The sequence below is a fragment of the Scaptodrosophila lebanonensis genome, unplaced genomic scaffold (genome assembly GCF_003285725.1).
Source record: "Scaptodrosophila lebanonensis strain 11010-0011.00,11010-0021.00 unplaced genomic scaffold, SlebRS2 tig00001415-arrow-pilon, whole genome shotgun sequence".
In the NCBI taxonomy this organism is placed as follows: Eukaryota; Metazoa; Arthropoda; class Insecta; order Diptera; family Drosophilidae; genus Scaptodrosophila; species Scaptodrosophila lebanonensis.
The window spans coordinates 6,151,057-6,172,409 of NW_022060742.1; the positions used below are offsets into that span (position 1 = coordinate 6,151,057).

The 21,353-nt window shown below is 36.9% G+C and overlaps 4 protein-coding genes across 4 annotated transcripts; 2 read left to right on the forward strand and 2 right to left on the reverse strand.

Annotated features, from left to right (window-relative positions):
* Positions 1 to 454: 454 nt before the first annotated feature.
* Positions 455 to 1,297, reverse strand: LOC115633112 (serine protease 1-like). Its single transcript, XM_030530497.1, has one exon. It carries the CDS (start codon positions 1,290 to 1,292, stop codon positions 492 to 494), a length of 801 nt encoding a protein of 266 aa, XP_030386357.1. The 5' UTR covers positions 1,293 to 1,297; the 3' UTR covers positions 455 to 491.
* Positions 1,298 to 4,035: 2,738 nt separating this feature from the next.
* Positions 4,036 to 5,463, forward strand: LOC115633110 (protein tantalus). The gene is made up of 2 exons (XM_030530495.1): positions 4,036 to 4,313; positions 4,382 to 5,463. Exons 1-2 carry the CDS (start codon positions 4,237 to 4,239, stop codon positions 5,262 to 5,264), a joined length of 960 nt encoding a protein of 319 aa, XP_030386355.1. The 5' UTR covers positions 4,036 to 4,236; the 3' UTR covers positions 5,265 to 5,463.
* A 5,924-nt stretch (positions 5,464 to 11,387) lies between these two features.
* LOC115633097 (chymotrypsin BI) lies at positions 11,388 to 14,807 on the forward strand. The gene is made up of 3 exons (XM_030530478.1): positions 11,388 to 12,483; positions 12,544 to 12,719; positions 14,104 to 14,807. The coding sequence occupies exons 1-3, from the start codon at positions 11,933 to 11,935 to the stop codon at positions 14,757 to 14,759; spliced, it is 1,383 nt and encodes a 460-aa protein (XP_030386338.1). The 5' UTR covers positions 11,388 to 11,932; the 3' UTR covers positions 14,760 to 14,807.
* LOC115632425 (brachyurin) lies at positions 14,733 to 15,846 on the reverse strand. Its single transcript, XM_030529565.1, has 3 exons — positions 15,375 to 15,846; positions 15,208 to 15,306; positions 14,733 to 15,139 (listed from the first exon to the last, which is right to left on the reverse strand). The coding sequence occupies exons 1-3, from the start codon at positions 15,829 to 15,831 to the stop codon at positions 14,826 to 14,828; spliced, it is 870 nt and encodes a 289-aa protein (XP_030385425.1). The 5' UTR covers positions 15,832 to 15,846; the 3' UTR covers positions 14,733 to 14,825.
* Positions 15,847 to 21,353: the final 5,507 nt, after the last annotated feature.

Genomic DNA, 21,353 nt, shown 5'->3' on the forward strand with positions numbered 1-21,353 from the left:
CTCTTTTCGCTAATAACTTTTCTAAAAATTTACCGATTTGATTGAAATTTAAAACAAAAATAGATGCTTCTATATAAATTACGTGTGCAAAGTTTTGTTTATGTAGCTTTAGAAATGTGCACAGTATTAACGAAATTCTGTAGCCTGGCAGAGGGGGGAAGAGGGAAATCAAAAAAATTAAATAAACCCATATTCAATTATTTATATGTTGTGAACTAAAATATATAGGCCGAAGTTAGTGAAAATCGACCATATCGGTTATATGGCAGCTATATGAAATAGTGGCCCAAACTGAACCAAACTTGTCGTATGTCGTCTCGAGGTATTAAAATATGCGTACAAACTAAATTTTGGGTAAAAATCTTAATATTTCGAGATTCTGCCAAAAAAAAAAAACGGGCAAAAAAAACCAAACTATTGGTAATACATATATTTTGAAAAGAGAAGACGCTCATTCTGTTCAATCAATTTTATTTGCGAGTTAGTGTCATTTAGTAGTATGCCACGCCAGAGTTATCACGGATCCAATCCAGGTGAGCGGTGACACGCGTGAAACCAGCTGGAGCTCCAGATTGGCAACCACTGGCGGATCCAAAAGAGGTAATACCAACCAATTTCTTATCGTCTTGCAGGACCAGGGGACCGCCAGAGTCACCACCGCAGGTGGATTTACCATTTGGCGTACTAACACACAGAATACCGTCCGGAAGAGAGCCAAATGTCTGAGAGCACTGGGAATTGCTGATGATCTGAAGATCGACGCACTGCAGCCAATCGGGCAAGGGGCTGCCATCGTAGGTGCCACCCCAGCCGCAGGCGACGGCCCACCAGTTCTCATAGTTGTTGTAACGATCGTTGAAGCTTGGCAGCTCAACTTTGTTGACCATCGACCAGAAGTCCACATGAGGGGTTTGGATCAGAGCGATGTCGTTACCATTGGTGTTGGGCCAGTTGGGGTTTTGCCTGAAGTTTCCGCTTCCAACCTGGTGCGTGAACTGGGCCTGAGTGCGCCAGGTGGCACCATAGTAGATGGTCACAGAGTTAGCTCCATTGGTGCAATGGGCAGCGGTCAACACCCAGGTGTTGGAAATAATGGAACCACCACACCACCAGCCACCATTACCACTGAAACCCAGACCGACGGTGTAGGGAGCCTTACCCTCGGGTGCTGGATATCCGTTGGTGATGCGGCCCTGAATGTCCTTCAAGGGAACAGCATCATCCTGGGTGGGCAGAGTGCCAGCAGACACAGAGGCAACAGCCAATGCCAAAATCGCTACGAACACTTTCATGTTGAGGGAACAACTTCTGATTCTTGGACGCTTGTGCGCGCTTTTATACGATTGGGTCGGACGTCTGCGAGTCTTATACGCTCCTTTTTTGTTGTTAACTTAATACCCAAGTGGATGCGTATCAGTTACCTCTATTCAAACAATAGCTAGATAGTAGGACGGAGTATCAGAACCAATTAACAATCATGGGTACCACTTTAAATAACGCCTTAAAAGACGTGACCGATAGGTATTGTCAATTATTCTTGAGTAAGTGCTCACAAAAAAAAGTATTACCTCATATCGTTATCATTATACCCTGTACTAGAAAGGTAAAAAGAAATACTAAATATGCATCAGGCAGAAGAAATGGTACCAGACTCCAAGTGATTTGCATGACCATACGAATCAATATTAACATACATGAACACCCAGCACTTTTGAGCCATGAGAGCACCGATGCCTCTATTAGTGGGATAACTTTTTTGCAATTAAGATATCTTAGCCAAAACTGATATGTAGAAATATCAAATCGGCACTACAAAATCATTTTGGCGTCAAGATCTTAGTTTATTAAGATATTGAAAACTTAATAAGTATCTATGAAGTTTTATTAATTTCGACTTCCTATTACATATAGCCGCCATAGGAATAATTGGCGCGCTTTGTTTATTTTAATTGAAGAGATGGTTTGTTACGAGTATATAGTACAAGACTCGGGTTTGTGCCAATTGAAAGTTCCACTCTTTATATTTGTCGTTTAGATTTACTTTTAAGCACTTTCCATTCGATTTAAATTCATCTTTTATTAAGTAATTTGTTACTGGGTAGTCTTAATTTATTTATTATCTGGAAATGATTGAGCTCAGTGAAAAGAGAAACATGTATATACTTGTAAGCAAATATTAAGGCCATTAAAATGTGAAATTTTTTCTGATATCTTCAACTAATATTCAATTTTAAAACATATTTTTTAAAGCATTAATTTTAAAACTAAATAAGTATCTATTTTCTTTAATTATGAGAGTATAGTAAATATATATAATAATGAGTAAATAATAAAAACAATAAATGGAATTAAACATTTTTTTTAAAATGTACAAAAACTTTAGGAGCTTACTTATATCGAACTATGGAAGTTGAAATATTTCCAATTAGTTCTACTTTTAGTTGATTTGGATTCCACACCGGATTACTTCCAATATCTGAATATTGTCCTTTTCAACCTTTTTATAATAAAATCTTACTAGGTATTACAAAAAAGTCTTATGAACTTTGTTTTTGTTTACATTTAAGAATTAAAAACTCATTACAACAAATAAATTATAAAGATGCAGCAACGAGTATGATACTCCAAAAAAAATTCGCAAATTTTCGCGTATAATTTTAAGTCACGATTTTCGTTAATGCTGCGATTTATAACCCACATCGTTAAATGATTTAATGCTTTTGTGCTGGCATAAACATAGAAAAAGTCACATTTTACCAAAATACATAATACTTGTATAAACCTAGTATTTTACTTGTCTTTTGATACCCTAGACCCTTTGAGCAAAGAATGTAAAATACTGGAAGAAAGCATCTCCCCCATCATAAAGTATATATGTACATACTTGTATATTCTTAATCGAGATGACGATAAAAATCGGTCAGACATGCAGGTCCGCCCGTCTGTGTGTCTTTCTGTCAGTACTGCCCACAATTGCTAATTAGTTTTCTTTTATCTTCTGCTATTTTTTCATCTCCACTTTTTTTTTGATAGGTCTAATAACGTATCTGACTACTCTCTGCTGTGAATAGGGGCACAGCCTACAGTTTGGCAAATAAAATTTGCCCACCGTGTCGGATTCGTTAAAATAACTTTTATTTAAATTTCATTCAAATTGGTTATTACCAAGAAAAGTTATGTGCGAAGCAATTTTACTCCAGTATTACGCCCACCAAGTGCAACAGAAACTTCCTCTTTTTGCTGTTGCCATGCGCCCATATTCTTATATAGACCCATATACAATTTTCTGGGTAGAGAATCTATTCATGGTTTGTGGGGTCTGCCACGCCTCCTTCTCTGTGTTAAATACATTCGCACAAAACTAGTATAGCCCTTTACCCTTTGGATATAGGCTATAAAAAGTTTACAGTGAGACATGCAAATAATTTGCAAACCAATTCATCTTTTTTGACAAATAGGTTTTGGAACTACGATGTTCCACAATTGTTATTGAATTTGGTTATAATATTTGATTAATTTATGTGCAAATTCTTTGTCTGCCCAAACCACAGATTAAGTGATTTAAATTATTTAATTTTCATGATTATTTATTATTTATTTTATAATTTTATAATACTTATATTGAATGGTATTCAAAGGATTTGCTTTAAGATTTTTTATTTTTCTATAATGTAATAACTATTTATATATTAAAAGAACCATTTCGCTTCTAAGCGTATAAGTTGCGTGTCGTGAGTGCATCCTTAACAATTGAATTAATAGGCCAAAAAGAATTAAAACACCAATTTAAACGCATTTTGTATTACTCTTATACAGCAAATGCTGCTCTGTGTATACTTCACAATATGATTGCAGGATGGCGCTCACGCAAGCGACATCTGTGAATAAAATCCAAAACTATTGTAGCGACATCTGTCAGTTGGTTTCTGCTGTGGTAGGCTATGGTAACCCTAATCAAGTGCAAATCTGTTCAATGTTGCCACCCAGTTACAATTTCTGTGTTTTGCCGTATTTGCCTCCCCACTATTATATTCTGTACAATTAACTACAAAAACAGAAAGAAGCTGAAATCAAATCATTTACAAAGTTAATAGTAATCGCCAAAAACAATCACAACACGCGCCGAACCTTGCAGCAGAGCTGTCGTGCAACACATACCCAATTCAAAGCTTAACGGTGGAAGAAAAAGACGCGCCGGTTGGAAATGTTTGGCATCACAATCCACCAAAAGTGAAAATGGATAATATTGTTTACAATTTCTCGAGAATCACATTTCAACCAAAGCCAAAGGAAGTAGTGGTAACGCAGAACCGGTACGAGTATAGCAGGCATTGTCAAATAAGATTTAATTGTCAAAACCTCGAACCTCTTTTTCGTTCAGATCGTCAATGGCATTTTCTTCTGCGACAACAAACGCAAGCGGTAATAATTTTTCGTGGAGCCTGAAACAAACAACAACAGCGTCCAGTGGTGGCACAATGAACGACGAGATGCAGGACACCACAGATACCACAAACACAACCAGCGAGGACGAGCAGGAGGTAGAGGAGACAGATGCGCAGTTGAGCTGTGACGAGGAGAGCAGCGACAGCCACAGCAGCTGTGGCAGTCACATGAGCTCCTTAAGCGGACGTCGCAGCGGCGTTGCACGTCGCCGCATGCCGTCGCGCGCCTCAAAGGACGCCTTCAATCGCGTCAGTAGCATCATTATGAAGCCGAATAAGAAAAAACGTAAGGAGACTCTATCCACCAATGCACAGACCCTGAAGAGCATCGAGAAGCTCTACACGAACAAGCGCATGAAGAAGCTCACGCCCACTAATCTGGAGACGATCTTCGAGGAGCCAAGTGACGAGAATGCAGCCGACGCCGAGGACGACAGCGAGGAATGTGGCATCAGCAGCCAAGTCCGTCTCGTAACATTTGGCGCCCGCAAACTGCGTCGCGCCATTTCCTTTAGCGATGGCCTGAACAAGAACAAAGCGCTAGTGAAGAAGCGCCGACAGAAGGTGAAGAAGGCATTTGGCAAACGATTCGCACTTAAGAAAATCTCCATGTCCGAGTTCCACGATCGTCTCAACAAAAGCTTTGACAGTGCCATGCTCGAGGGCGAAGAGGCGGAATCCGAAATCATTGCGAATGGCCACGGAAGGGGAAGCGGCGGGGCAGCGACTTTAGCTAAATCTTTTCCAGCAACCATGGATGATATGCAGCTGCCGGCATTGGCTGAGGCAGCAACAATGCAGACACCGGCGTTCGAATAGAGCGTCGAACGCTCGAGAGACTGAATCCCAACACCATCAAACACACACACACAAGCACATACATTATGCAACAATTGGATCATAGTTGGAAGCCACTTCGGCCACGTCAAATTCTCACGGGCACATTTCGTGTACTGAATATATCGTTGTGAAATTGCTCGAGTTCGAATGTAATGGTAATAAATGTAGCAATAGTTAACTTTCTGTCTTTCGAGCATTCCATTGAACCCATTTATCGCTTGAATACTGCCACATCAAAAGTAATGTATGTAAATAGCAAGTAATGTTTAAAACACCAACTCTAAATCATACTTATTTAAATAGGAACCTAGAACGTATATCCATATTAATGTTATAAGATATTTATCTATCTATGTATATGTAACACTGATAAATTATTACCAAATTAGCATATTTATAAATGGAGCGCAAGTAATATATGTTTTAAACAACAACAACTCTACACTAAATAAATTTAGCTTAGAACCTAGATTACATTGCTCTCATGAGATATCTCTATGTATTACTGATAATAAACCAAATCGGAATATGATTGTGTACATGTGTAAAAACAGCGTAATTATGAGGTCAAATAACCTTTTGCTTTTCTTTCGACTTCTCAACCACCGACGTTTTTTCGATTGGAGTCGATAATCTGCTTATCAGACACCCATAATAATATTTTGGCCACAAAGTCGGAAACTGCATACAGCTGCCGACTGTCGCCTAACTAGGAGTAGCCTATACACAACTTCTATAACCCATACAATATACTTGGCGATCCAACACTGCTACACACAAGATCATAGCAAGATTTCAGGACACACAGGACACATAGAAGGAAATGAGCTAGCAGATAACCCAGCGAAATAAACAGGGCGATTGTATTACGCACCTACCTAGTGCCCCAGCAGTCAACAAGCCATATTAAAATCCCGGAAAATTACCTATTGGCGTTGCTTTCACTGTTGGTATAAAACCTCCAACTCAAATGAGATATGAGCCCTAATATTCCAACACTCAGACTCAAAAACAAGTTTGGTAATTCTAGCTCTTGTACCTTCTGAAATCCTTTCGTTCAAACAGACGGAAAACGGACAGGCAGGCGGACAGAGATATATTGACTCGTCTTACCAGGTCTGAGACGGATGTGAAAAAATTCATCCAGTGTTTAGCAAAGGATGATTTATTTTACACACTTTGCGAATTTATAGTTCTGAGCTCGGACGAGGCTATGGATTATAAGCAATGCTTGATGCCGCTGAATGCAGGAAGAAAACAGAGCAGAAAACAAACATTGTGACCACTTTATTGAGAGGGCGAAGACAGAAATAAGCAAAAAGGATGAAGGAATACTAAGATCGCTCGGACATAACTACCAAGAGGATATAAGAGGACAAATTTTAAAATATTGATTAAATAATGCCCGAAGCATTTAAAAAATAATTTTTGCATATGATCGATGAAAAAACTTCAACAAATCCAACGCAGATCCATCTTAAGGCGTAATAGTGCATCATAATAATGAACGTGTGGTCGACTTTATATAGAAAAATTTTTTCTAGGGGGGGGCAACGGCACCCCCCTGCCCCCCTGCGTACGCCCTTGTTACGTATATATATATACAAATATCCGAAAAAAAAAAACCTTGAAGAGGCAAAAAGGCAGAATGCAGCTCACAAATGATATAATGTAAGATTTGCTAATGTGCCATATACATATCTTTAAAGTATTAGTGTGTAGTCCTTTTTAGGCTTTTTGAACTTTGCATCTAAAATCAAATAAAACGCCTAAATACTTTATTCCATACATAAACAACACTCCCAAAGTCTTCGACCTAAAAGTCTAAATAGCTTAAATAACTATTTTAGGCCAGACACGTTTGACACGTAAATTAGTACATACTTTTTGGAATAAATTTATAATTTCTAATATTTCGTTCATGATGTTGTTCGCTTTAGCTTTACAGCTGATCCCTGATTCTCAGAGTCAAATTAATGATTGGGATCGGATGGGATCTTTCACAGTTCACCAGACAGGAGAGTAAAACTCTGGATTGCGTATGCTATTGTTATCTATCCCTTCGAATTTATAGGAAGAAGACATTATGCATAGCAAATTCTGCTTTTATCTTCCCCTACCTGAAACCACCATTTGATTATTGTATGTATCTCAAAAAACTACTTATATGTTGTTTGCTATTTGTAGCAATCTTTCATATGGCAGCCACATAATATAGTCATATAAAAAATAATACATATAAATTTTGGATACAATAATCATTGTAATCAAGAAAAAAGGTTTTGGTACTACGATTGTTTTCTACACAGATCATTGCTATGACAGCTATAGGAACACCATGATAAACTCATAAATACTATCTTTGCTTAACAGATTTTCACAGACAAACATGTTTTCGTACTCAAATAATAGTATGGGATGCCACCGACTGTTTTGGTGTTGGAGGCAGACCAACAACTGGATTATAAAGGATTAACGGCTGTCCCGCATTGCATAAAAAAAGTCGTATTCATATATTTAAAGAATCAAGAATGAAATCAAAAAAATTAAAATTTTGATTAAATAATGCACGACGCATTTAAATGATCATGCTATAATAAAAATAAAAATAACAAAAAACTTCAACAAATCCAACTCAGATCCATTTTAAGGCGAAATAGTGCGTCATAATAATGAACGGCCCCCTTGCCCCCCTCCCCCCTCCCCCTGCCTACGCCCTTGTACACGTTTACTTGAATATATGAATTATTTATATTTTGTGGAGATTGCCACGCCTTCTGCAGAAAGTTCCTGCGCTATAAATATTTCCCGCAACTCCTACTCTACTCACAGCAGGAACTCAGAAATAAAGCATATTGTGTTAATTGGTAAAACAATTCCGCTAAATAAAACTCGAATACGAGTGCACGAAGTTTTGTAGGTGGGTGATGAAAAAAAAAATCAACAACAAAAACAATCAAAAAAATAAATAAAACATTGGAAAACGCACAAATGCGTAACAGAGCACCAAAACGCCAATACCAATAACAACAATAAGCTAACAATGAGAGGCGAAAGAAAAACGGCTAACAGAAAATGGAAAATAGTTAATGGATATGGTGAATAAATACTGGGTGCGAGAGTGGTGCTAAATTAAGTAACGGCATAAATATTAACAAGTGCAATAAAACAAAAGTGAGCATGAGCTCTGATCATAATCATAATTTTCTATTATGCATTAAATATCGACGCACGCCATCAAATTGCAGCGAAAGAAAAAATGCATGTTAGCAGCAGCACCAACAACAACAAAAACACTAACGACAACAACAACTCCAACAAGTGCTAGCGTCAGTCGCAAATGCAAGAAAATGGTAAAAATGTATAAATTTGCATAATCGCCAGCGACTATTGTTGTTATTGTTGCATGTATATTACTGTGCATGTGTGTGTGTGTTTGTGTGTTTGTAACCCCGCCATTATATTCGAACATATCACCAACTGCGCGCATTCGTCGAGACGATTCGATTTATTTGCTTCGCTAGTCCGAAAAACTTTTTAGCAGAAAAATAAAAAAAAAGTAAAAAACCAATTTCCTAAATCGAAAAGTGCAAGCAACAAGAAATACTTTCGACACCATGGTAACATTAAATTCAACTTGCACGAATTAATTTAATTATAAAATAATAATTATAAATGCATTCAACAAGTTGGTAGGGGGCGCGAAATAATAGAAAACAAATGCAAAACAATGCATTTGCGGTTTATTTCCGGTTAAAAATTCTGCACACATTCCCAATTGGCGCAACATGCAATCAAAAGTAGCAACAACAATTACTGCGAAATTTGAATAATGACATCAACGTGCAACACGCCCGCCCACCAACAATTATTGGCTGCCGCATTGCTGCTCTCGTTGTCAGGTATTGCCGGCAATAACCTTGAAGCTTTGACAGCACAATGCCCAACAACAACAATAACAACTGGCAACAAAGCCGTTGGCATTTCATGATGAAGATGTTGCCCATTGCTTACAGCCCGTACCAGGTCTAAAGAGTATTGCACTGTGGGCCCGAAAATACGTGCATACATACTTGTACATATGTTAGATCAGCAGTCAATTCGTATCACACAAACAACAAGTGATCTCAGCACTCCTAATAAAAAAATCCAGAAAACAGTTAAAAATTTGATCCCAATCATTTTCTTTTCTTTTTTTATAAGAATTGTCTGAGTTGTTATCTCTTATTCTTTTGCATTAATAATAAATCTTTAGGTAAAAACATTTTGTTTTCAAATAAATAGCTCTGAGTATAAGCTTGGAATTCTGCATAATAATCTCTAAAAAACTGCATTACCAGTATTTTAATATCCTATTAGGATTTGCATGCCATTTAAAAGTGTTTTAATTAAGACAAAACAAAACTGTTGGGCTAAAGTTGTGATTACTTTTTTTGGATTGAAATAATAATAAGAGAGTTTATATGTACAATTTGTGCAAATATTGCAACGACTGCTCATTCATATTTTGAGATATAGAGCTAGGTTCTGTTATGGGGACGTGTCCGCCAGACGGGGGAAAATTCGATTTTTATTCGCCAAGTTGGCTTACAATATAAATACAATTAAATCCTAAAATTAAATTATTTACAATCATTTTTGTATCTTATTATGGTCCTTTTTTAGATTTTGCATTATGTATACGTATGTAAATTTGATTTAGCCTGATTTTATTTAGTTACCGCTCCACTGTGCGTTCATTTGCAACGGCATTTGCAGGCAGAGGCACAAGACAGAGTGTAAATGTGTAATGGTGTTTTATTTCACTTACCACGCCAGTTAGCTGCAATTTTTTCTCAATGAAAGCATTTTACTCACAGCTCCGCATGCTGTGCATTTCACAGAGCTAAAGAGAGCAAAACCACACAAACACACACACAAACACACGAGACACCAGCTGGTGATGTAATAGCGCCAAATATGTACATATATAGGTATGAATGTAGCTGAGATAAGTAACGAGAGCCACAACTTTACTTACTTTACCTACATTACATACGCGCAGATATACTCGTAGTATGTAAAAAATGCAAAGAAAAATAGCAAAAACAACAACAAACGCGCGAAACAATGTTGTTTAAATTTATTGCGGCGGGTTATGGTTATGCCGACCGGCATTAGGGAGCGTGCAGATAGAGAGTGGAACTGAACTAAACTGAACAAATCTGTGCAAACAAATTACTCAGTAGCTCATCAAGATTGGAGTGAAGGCGTGAATTGAGCTTTGTTCGATCAAACTGGCTGATAACTTGATTTTTTTTTTCATGCACACATATTTCGTTAAAGTTGCATTCGAATAAAAATGAGTCTTAAATGATTAATTGACATATATAAATCATATTTTTCTTATCAGCACAAATAAAGGTTAAAAACAATACCCAAATTGATTTATTTTGGAAAATATTTGCACACTTATTTACCAAAAGCTGACTGACCTTTGAAGAAACGTTTATTTTATGAATAGTTCTTCTTCAATATTTAAGAAAGACTTGAAAATATTAGAAAAAACAGATAAATAAAAATAGATTTGCTAATTCAATATACATATTCTCAAATTATCAAATATTATTCATATCATTATTTCAATACTGAACAAATGCAGCTCAACTTATGATAACTGCATATAAAATAATGACTTTTATAACAAACGTAGTAAAGCAAATTCTGAAGAATATATAGTAGATTTTATTATACATATAGTACTATTAAATGTGCTCATTTAAATATTGCGTACTAAGCAGCCGAACATAATTCCGCTTTCAGCTCTATGTGGAGAAATGCACCCCAAAGGTCATGACTGCGTCTGCGACTGAGTGAATGAATTGTGCGTGGTAGTGCGTGAGAGTCCGATGGCCCTCCAAGCCGTTAAAAAGCACAAGCGTAACTGTAAAGCTGAATGTGTGGGTGTCTTTAAGAGCGAGAGAGAGAGAGAGAGAGTCGTTGGGAGCGCAAGCACATGCAAATTGACAGGCAAAGGCAATTGAGATTGCAGTGGCAATTGAACGAAACGTTAAGGCAAAAAAAACACAAAAAAAAAATTGAATGCAGAAAAATCAAACAACCACATAATTTTGTGAGATGTACATATGTATGTATGTACGTTCATACTCTATTCGTACATAATTAAAGTTAAAGTGAGGAAAAAATGTGGCAAAAGTTTATAAAAATGCTTGCAACATGCGCGCCGCCGCACAGTTGTAAGTGAGACGCGCAAGTGTAAGAGTCCATGGTGGCCCAACACCAGAAGCAGCAGCAACCAACAAAATCAGCGACAGCGACAACGTTAGAGTTAGCAACGACAACCACAATAACGGAAAAGTGATGCAAGGAAAGTGAAGAAATTACGCGCGCGCGCCTAAGTGTCCAGTTTAATGACGAACGGGTCGAACGTTGTTTGCCTATAACGGCTTTTCAAAAATTACAACAAACGAAGAAAGAAAACGAAGTAAAACGCGAAACGGGGAAACAAAAGTGACCAAGTGAGCGCCTTGTCTGTCGTCCGCTAATTAAAAAAGGAAGGAGTGCGCGCGCGTTCCTATTGTAACCAAATTAAGTTTAATTCAAAATTAAATGCCTGATCCAACAACAGCAACAATAAATCAACCCAAATGTTTATACAATCGACTGCAAGTGCTTCATTTATTGCCACATTGACAAGGCCGCGTCTCCCGCTGCCGGTGAGCACTGCTCTGCTGTTGCTGCTGCTGCTGCATGGCTTCGCAGCTGCCATAAACTGGCAAGGGGTGAAGCCCATGTATTTGGTGTCCATGTATCCGGCACCATTTAACATGCAGACACACTCTCCGCACTCCTCGCTCTCCTCATCTACGGAGCACGATACGGAAATGAGTGCCAGCACTACGAATGGACGCAGACAGAAGGCCATTGATGCTCATGCTCATGTCCATGATGATGATGATGATGATCGCGCCGAACCGGAACCCTTGGTCTTGAATCTGGAGACAACACCGCTACTGGATAGCATGCTCCCTGAGGGTGCCATGGCCATGGATCGCATATTTGGCGGCAATGTGGGTAATCCCCATTGCTTTCCCTATCAAGTGGGCATGTTGCTGCAAAGACCCAAGGGCTTATACTGGTGCGGCGGCTCATTGATATCGGACCAGTATGTGCTGACGGCGGCGCATTGTGTGGATATGTGCGTAGCGATACAGGATTTATGCCGGACTATCCCATGATTACTGACTTTCTTTTGCAGGGCGAAACGTGCCCTCGTCTTCCTGGGCGCCAACGAAATCAAGAATGCCAAGGAAAAGGGTCAAGTGCGCATGATGGTCCCCAGCACCAATTTTCAAATCTACCCCACATGGAATCCCAAACGACTGAAAGATGACATTGCCTTGGTACGTCTGCCACATGCGGTCAGTTTTAATGGTAAGCATAATCGAAACTCTATATGGGGGCGCAGAAGCTTGTGCGTCAAACTTATAATCAATTTTTAAATTAAATACTCCAAAATTTCTGATTTTCAAAGAAGGCTAAATAGATTTGTAAACGGTTTTTTAAAATTAAATATTTTTAAAGTCTTACAATTTATAACAATCAATAATATTCTAAACAATTACAGACATGCTGGGCGATTTTTCAATTACTAGAATTAAACACAACACATAGAGTTTGTATTCAGATCATGATTCATGATTGAAGTTCAATCGAAAACATTCGCTTCCACTCTTACTAAGATTTTTAAAAATAAGAGTGACTCAGTCACTTCCAGATTTTATAAGTTAAATATAGCTCGAAAATATAAGGGTAGAAGCAAAATTGTGAACTTTATAGGTTAACTTCTAACCGTTCCTAATAAATATTCAGATTTACTGAACAATGCGAACAATTTTTAATCTAGTTGCTTGCAAATTTGAATTACCTAAATAAATGATAACAAATTTTAAAAACATATTTAACTAAAGGAAAATGTTTTTGAATTTAAGATTAAAATTTGTAGCAAATATCTTAAATATTATGTACTATAAAACTCATTTAAAGAGGACGTTAAAATTTCAACCAACCTTTAGGCCAGAAATCTGAAAACGAAGTGTCCAAATTACTATAAAGATAAATTTTTGATCAGTTAACGATCCCTCTAAAAATCTCACAATTCTAGATTAATCCAATTTAAGAAATGTTTTTTACCAATTTTTATACCCTGCATTTAAATGTTAAAAAGGACATATTAGGTTGGCGAAAAGTACTTATGTAACAGGCAGAAGGAAGCAATTGCAACCCCATAAAATATACTATATCTATATTTTTTATCAGTATGATAAAAAGAATCGATCTAGACTGTTTGAATGTCTGGATTTCGGACTCAGCTGAGTCCACATTGATTAAACTTGGTGTGTGCCTTGGCAACACAATTTATTTATTTATTTACTTTTTATTTTTCGTTAATACTGTCCATAATTCCAAAGCTAAATAAACTAACTTTCATATAAAGTTTAGAGGTAATATTTGTTTTATATTTTACCAAGAATCGATCCATCATAAGACCAATTATTGGCGAAACTATTCCCCCGGCTGTACTATTTTCTCTTGATTTAATTAAACAAAGTTTAACAAAAAATTTACCCAAAAAGCAAGGAAAATTAATCTCTTCAAGACATTTGCCAGTCATATACTCCTCTTAAGGACGATATATGTTCAAAAAGTACTGTCTGGAGATTCCGTTCAATTCAGTTCAACAAGACCTATTTGCATTTTGGTTTCTTAATTATGTTCTAAAGATGCTCGTTGAATTTTGTTCAATTTTTACTTTCAGAGCGCATACATCCCATACAGCTGCCCAAAAGGCATTACGAGTATCGAAATTTCAAGAACAAATTGGCCATTGCCTCGGGTTGGGGCCGTTATTCGACGGGTGTGCATGCCATTAGCAATGTACTGCGTTATGTTCAGCTACAGATAATCGATGGCCGCACCTGTAAGCGCAATTTTCCGCTCTCTTACCGGGGCACCAATATTTGCACCAGCGGTCGCAATGCGAGATCAACATGCAATGGGGACTCGGGTGGACCTCTGGTGCTCCAGCGACGGCATTCGAAGAAACGCGTGCTCGTCGGGGTCACCTCGTTTGGCAGCATCTATGGCTGCGATCGCGGCTATCCGGCTGCTTTCACGAAGGTGGCTTCGTATCTGGATTGGATTAGCGACGAGACGGGCGTGCATTCGCATCAGGACACCACGGAGGCCATCTTTCTCGATCAGTACATCAAGAACTACAGCAAGCAGAGGCATCATCGAAAACTGGAGCAGCAGGCCGACCAAATCGATGATAGGCCCGATGAGTTGGATGTGAGGCATCGTGGCAATAATTATGGTAATCAGGATGATGATGAAACTGACGAGGACGACAGTCAACAGGAACGCCCACACTATAACAGACCCAAGTCGGAGTATGAATTTTATTTTTTGTAGTTATATTGCCGTGTATAAAATATACAGAAAACAACTATTTTATAAGCATATTTTGAAGTGGTTTATTTACACGCCGTTGTTCACCACTCCAGAGTTTTTCTCAATCCAGTCCAGGTAGGAGGTGATGCGGGTGAATACGCCAGGCCAGCCCACTTCACAGCCGAGAGCAATACCAAACGAGGTGGCGCCAATCAAGGTGTTGCTGCCATCGGCCAGGACCAAGGGACCGCCAGAGTCACCGTTGCAGGTGGAAGTGCCACCAGTAGTCTTAATGCAGATGTTTGTGGACTGAACCGAGCCCAAGAACCAAGTGTTGCAGCCCGAGTTGGTCATAATTGGCACCTCAATGTATTGCAGGATGTCGGTGGCGCCGGTGGCACCTTTAAGTAACAATTCCCAGAATTAAAGACTTGCCCAGAAAAATAACACAAGTAAGCCAATTACTTACTGTCAGAAGTCTTGCCCCAGCCGGAGGCAATGGTGGTTTCACCGACATAGGTACTGTAGGTGAGGGACTTGACGGGCAGCTTAGCGGGCTGAATGTATTCTAAGAGCATACGGAATCAGTAAGGCATAAGTGAGAGATTTTCAAGGACCAAAACATTCACTATTTACCATTGAACTCAATGGGCACGGGCAGCTTGATCAACGAAATATCATCCGTAATGGTATTGGCATTGTAGGTCTCATGGACAATCACATTCTTCTTCTCCACAAAGATGATCTGTTGACCCACTTCGGCCTTGTTGGTACGATCCCAGGCACCCAGATAGACATCCACACCGGTGCTCAGACCATCTGTGCAATGGGCAGCAGTAACAATCCAACGATCGCTGATCACAGTGCCACCGCACCAGCCAGCTCCGCCCTCGAAATAGAGGAGTAGACCCACCTGATAGGGGAACTGATTGCGGCCGGCAGTGGTGCCGCTGGTAATACGTCCACCGGGCACAGCGCGTCGCGGCATTGGAATATTGGGCTCTACATGACGGGGTTTCACCGACTCCCAATCGACGTTGGTAGCACTCGCGATAGCGACACCCAAAACTAACAAGACGCAGACGAACTTCATGGCGAATAAAACTGGAGCTTATTGGCTTGGTGGTTCCACTTTTATAGCTCACTCGAAGGCTAGCCAGAGCTATATATCATGGCTACCTGCTGAAAGCCATTCATAGCCAGGAACATACGTATAAATCACTGTTAATCATGCTATTGATAAGTGATAATAGCAAAACGTAGATAACGCCATCTATATCTCTTGCAAATCGGTGCCAAGTACAAGTTGCGGGTCATGCAAATGTAATAAATTTGATATTGAGCGATACCATTTTCGTCTATTGCTTATCGCTCAGATGCATGCGGCACACGCCAAGCTCTGGGCTTCTACATCAAGCATAATCTACAAGAGCCCAGGGGCTATAATTAGTCTAGCAATTACGATTTCATTACCATTTCATTACGTAGGTGAAGTCATTAAGCTATCTGCACATTTTGTCCATATCGATAGGGTCCTATATACTACTTATATGTCTGATTTCGTTGCCTTTTTAGAAACCTAATTAAACATTAGATTCATAAAGTTTCGAGGATGTAAAAATAATATTACTTCTTCTTAACCTCTCAAACACAATTTTCTAGTATCCTTTGAATATTCCAGAATATTCGAATACTTCCTAATACCTAATTTCATTATAAATATTCCTGTACTTAATCTAATTCATAAATGTTTTTTGTTGTTAAAATATAACTATATTTATTTCGAATGTAAACTTGTTATCGGTAGGTAGTTGTGATATCGCTAATCATCTAAGAATTGTAGGAATATTAAATTATACTTGTTTACATATTTTAAATAACTATTATTTACTCAAAGCACAAAATGTTCAGGCATAATGAATAAATAACTAAACATATTTCATATTTATTTTGAATAGAATCATTGACAAATTTTCTACCAATTTGAATGAGAAATAAATGAGAAATATCTTAATTATGATACCCAATAACTACTTAGATTTCGTTTTTTTTAATAAGTTCTGCAAAAGCAGTTTAAAATAGGCAATCTTTTCGCAATATTTTAGAACATGAGTACACGATCTACAAGGTGATCCACATACATTTCTTAGTTATTTGCTATTGAAAAATGACTTTAAGAAATTAAAACATTGTTTTATTTTCTATCGAAAATTATGATATGAAAACCAATTGGTTGTTCATTTCCACTCTATTTAAATCGTGAACTCTCTCCAAGGAGTACTTATATAGTATTCCCAAAAGCTGTTTTTTTGAGAAACCTCAAAACCTTCTTTATGTTCGCCCAACATGTGTAATCCCATTAGAGCCATCGAGATTCAACAGAAAAATGTTATCCTAGAAAGCAAAAAGCAACCATAACATATATTTTTTAGACATTCAGTCCCCTTTAGGGGAACTTTGTAAATTATGAGTTGTTAGGAGCCTACGAACTATTTTTTCATTTGTCGCGTCTTCAGATTTCAAACTGCATTGATAAAAGTCTTAAGGTTCCTGTTACATTTTTCAAATGGCTAGCTTTGTTTTTATTAATTTTTTTATAATTAATCTTTTTGCTCACTAAAACATTTTTATTCGTATATTTCTAAATAACTTCGCATATTTTTTTCCTTAATTTCACAAATTAATTACGAGTTTTGATCTGCTGTTAAGCGGTTGGAACTGAAATCTAACTGAATAGAAATATAACACAGGGGTATGTACAGATATATGAGTATGGTTAGGTCTTAGCCATGTGACAGGAATTGGTAATAAGGGAGAGGTTGTGATTTGTTTATTAACTTGGCAAAATGTGTGGAAAGTTACCAGTTTTCAAGGTGCTACAGATTGTGCGAAGTACAAGTGCTAGAAAATCTGAATGAAAACATACTATATTAACTACTCTAACATAAAAGCTAAGAAGTTTTAATTAACATTCAAACTTTATATGAAGTTATGACAAAGGTGTGGATTAAACTGTTTGTTGTTAAATTGTTTGATTAGCAAACACCATATGCTTTCAATATTAGGAGTTTTTTATTATATAATTATACTTCTAACATAACCACAAAAATTTTTGTATCTCTGCATATTTATACACGCACATAGATAACCTGAGCTTTTAACTAAATACCGCAGATAAGAATTGCGCAGAATGGAAAAAATATATTTAGATTGCATATTTAACATCATAAATTAATAGATAAGTCAAAGTTCCGCGAGCAGTTGCACCTAAGTCTTCTCAGAAAGGTTTATCTTTCAGTAGACGAGCATTATTTACAACAAAATTACTGGCTTAGACAATATAATTATTTCCACTTGAAAGCCCCTGTCTTAATCATCTTACTTCCCCAGTTAATAACATATGTACGAGTAACTAGCTTTGTTTATTTTGCAAAATGTGCCAAACAACTTTTCCAATCATTATAATTTAACGAATACATAATGCTATGCAAAAACGTATAGAAAATGTGTACAGCAAAACTGCAAAATAATGCGAAACAAGAATTAAAACGGAAACGCACTTAATAATACAATGTTTGTTTGTTAAATTGAAGGTTAATTAAAAAAACACATATAGAAATAATAGAAGGTACAACCAGGCTGGTCATTTAAGTACGGTACGAAGAGGCTAAAGAGGGTAGAGTACAGATTGTTGTATACGCTACACTCTCCGCATTAGCTCGACCCATTTAATTAGCCTGATACCCCAAAAACTTGTTCGTCCGGACTTTTTGCACCGATTCCTCCTATGTTTATTATAAAAATATAGTATATAGAGTGAGACATTATAAACCTTTTTATATAAATATTAAGTTCAGTCACGATTTATAAATAAGTCGATCGGTCGGCTCCTATATAAAAAAACTGAACCTATATACGGTTTATAATAAACTTGCTCTTCATATAGATCAGACATGTCTCTGGCTGGTGTGGCTCAAAGGTTATCGATGTTCATACAGACGGACAAATGGACAGACGAACATACGTAAGTTAGAGTTAGAGTTTGCAAAGATTCTAATATCTTAATGTAATCAACTAGTGTCCCAATCATCGCCGACTAAATAAACTCTAATTGGCGCGTCACATTACAGAATATGGTGAAATACTTAAAAAGGCTGTTTTTGTTTTTCTGGCTTTCTAAAAATATAATTGACACCTGCTACAGTTCAAACATGCGCTCAAACAAAGTCAACAAAATCAAATTAGGCATTTAACGCTATCTACTTGGAGATCTATTGAGAAGCTGTCGAGATCAAGAAACACAGAGGGGGTGCTTTGAACTCAACAGCTAGCGTGTACAAATGCCAAAATCCTTGAAATTTCGCCAACCGGTGCTAATTAAAACATTAAATGCGTAGCGAACTAAACGACTAGACATAAATGCCAGCCAACGTATTATATCTTCAACTAAAGCGAGAATTATTAAATTAAATACAAAAATGCACAAGCCGTACGAAACTGGATTCTTAGCGAAAACAACTTTCGCACTTATATGTAATATACATATTATGTTTAAAATAAACTCAAGCGTTTAGGTGTAACTAAACTAAGTAAATACTTTTTACTATGCAAATAGAAAAAAAAAAGAGTTTATTTTATGAAAGTTATACTCGTAGATCACCAACTCAATTAAACACAAGTGCTTCTACATATTTAATACAACCTTTTAGACACAATTTAAATGATTGCAAGTTAGAAACAAAAAAGAATGAAATGCCAATGTCTCGAAAAAAAACACAATTTTGTCATTTCTCGGATTTCGCGAAACCTATTTTCCAAGTCTGGCTATTCTAGGTCTTATATTATCCGAAATTATTGCACTCAAAACGTACGTGGTAATATTGACTTATTTTGTATACTGATCAAGAATATATATATTTGTGGGTTAAGATGGCTTTCCCACTTATAAAATACCCTTTGTTTTTGCAACCCAGTCTTCCGCTGTGCATGTTCCCATATAAGGTTGGCACTGACTTGCTCTTTAAAAAATCTACGGCAGTCGGTGATGAGGCTGGAGCTATCCAAATGGAAATCAAGTACTTTAAGCACCGCTTAGCTGTCCGAGTATATGTAGATCGAACTTTTATTTTATACTATAGTTGGGGATAGATCTCTTGTGGCCATCTGTGTCTCGGAAACTTCCTTCTTCTATACACGGCAGTAGCCAAGGAGACGGAGAGGTCTTCTCTCTTCGCTTTAGTAATATGCATCATTAATACATCGTTATATTGCATTTAATTCCTATATCTAGCCATGTTGCCATATACTATGTAAATATAACTTTTTTTTATATATATATATTATTTTTTTTAATATATTTCTTATTATAATGGGAGAACAATGGCATGTATGTAATATGTAAATAATTTATAAATTTATTAATCCATGTGGAAATAATGATTTAATTGGTTGTGATTCTTTATAGTATAATAAACACTGAACCGTCCGTTTTAATAAAAGTTGATCAAAGCAGATAAAACATGTAGCCAATATTTAAACATAACAATTTACTGAAAGCAATAAAATTTAAAAAATTTAAACTAATGCAAATGCAAAATATGATAAGACATTTCTGACATTTCTGGAGTAGAATAATTTTGTTCTTCACAAAAATAAAAATAATAATACTTAGGAATGACATAATATTATTACTTTCAAAACAATTCTTTCAAAACATAATTTCAAATGTTTGAAACTCTTCCACATTTTTAATCACATAAAGTAATAGACAAGCAGTTTATGCTAACGCAATCAGTTTTGTACGGAAAAAAATTCTACAAAAAATGTCCAGCCAAATAAAAATTAGATCGCTAGGCTGGCTAATAACGGGCCAGAAACTATGCAATTAATTATTTGCAGTTTCTGGTAATTTAATAAATTTAACAAATTTTGTTTATTTTTATTTGTTTTGTTTCCACGTCTTTTCTTTTATTTAATTTTTCCCTTGCTATACTCATAATTCTTAATTCTAGCTGTCCAGAGAGCTAATAAAATTAGAAATGATCATAATTTTGTTCATAAGTTTTTATTTATAATATTTACAGTCGCCCTTGTTGACAGAAATAAATAAATTAAAATGCTCACAATTTGAAAAACTATAATCAAATTAAATGAATTCACAGAAATTCGCATATTTTTCGTCTCCAAATAATGCAAAAACGACTTTACTGTTACCAAAACACCAATTAACAAATCGTTTTATTGCATGTTTATTGGCTCGATAGAGGAATGAGGAACCCATTTCCTTCACAGAAAACAGAGAACAGAAAATACGTCACATTTATGGATATTCCTCAAGCACTGTTGTCTGCTGACTAATGCCAAAAAAATACATACAAACTATATACAAGTATGAACGTTTAAAGTCTGTCTGTGACGTAGCTAGCGAGCGGCATTCTAGCTGTGAGTTCGCTTTGAGGTTAATCCCCGGCTATATGGCCGGCAGGCAGTTAGGCAGGCAGCTGGGATTCAATTTATGAATGGCTTTGCCTTAGTTTGGTGTGGCGTGCGTTTATTTTTAGTGACGTGCTTATGACAACAACAAATGTTTGCTTTTATGCAAATTTCCTCAATTTC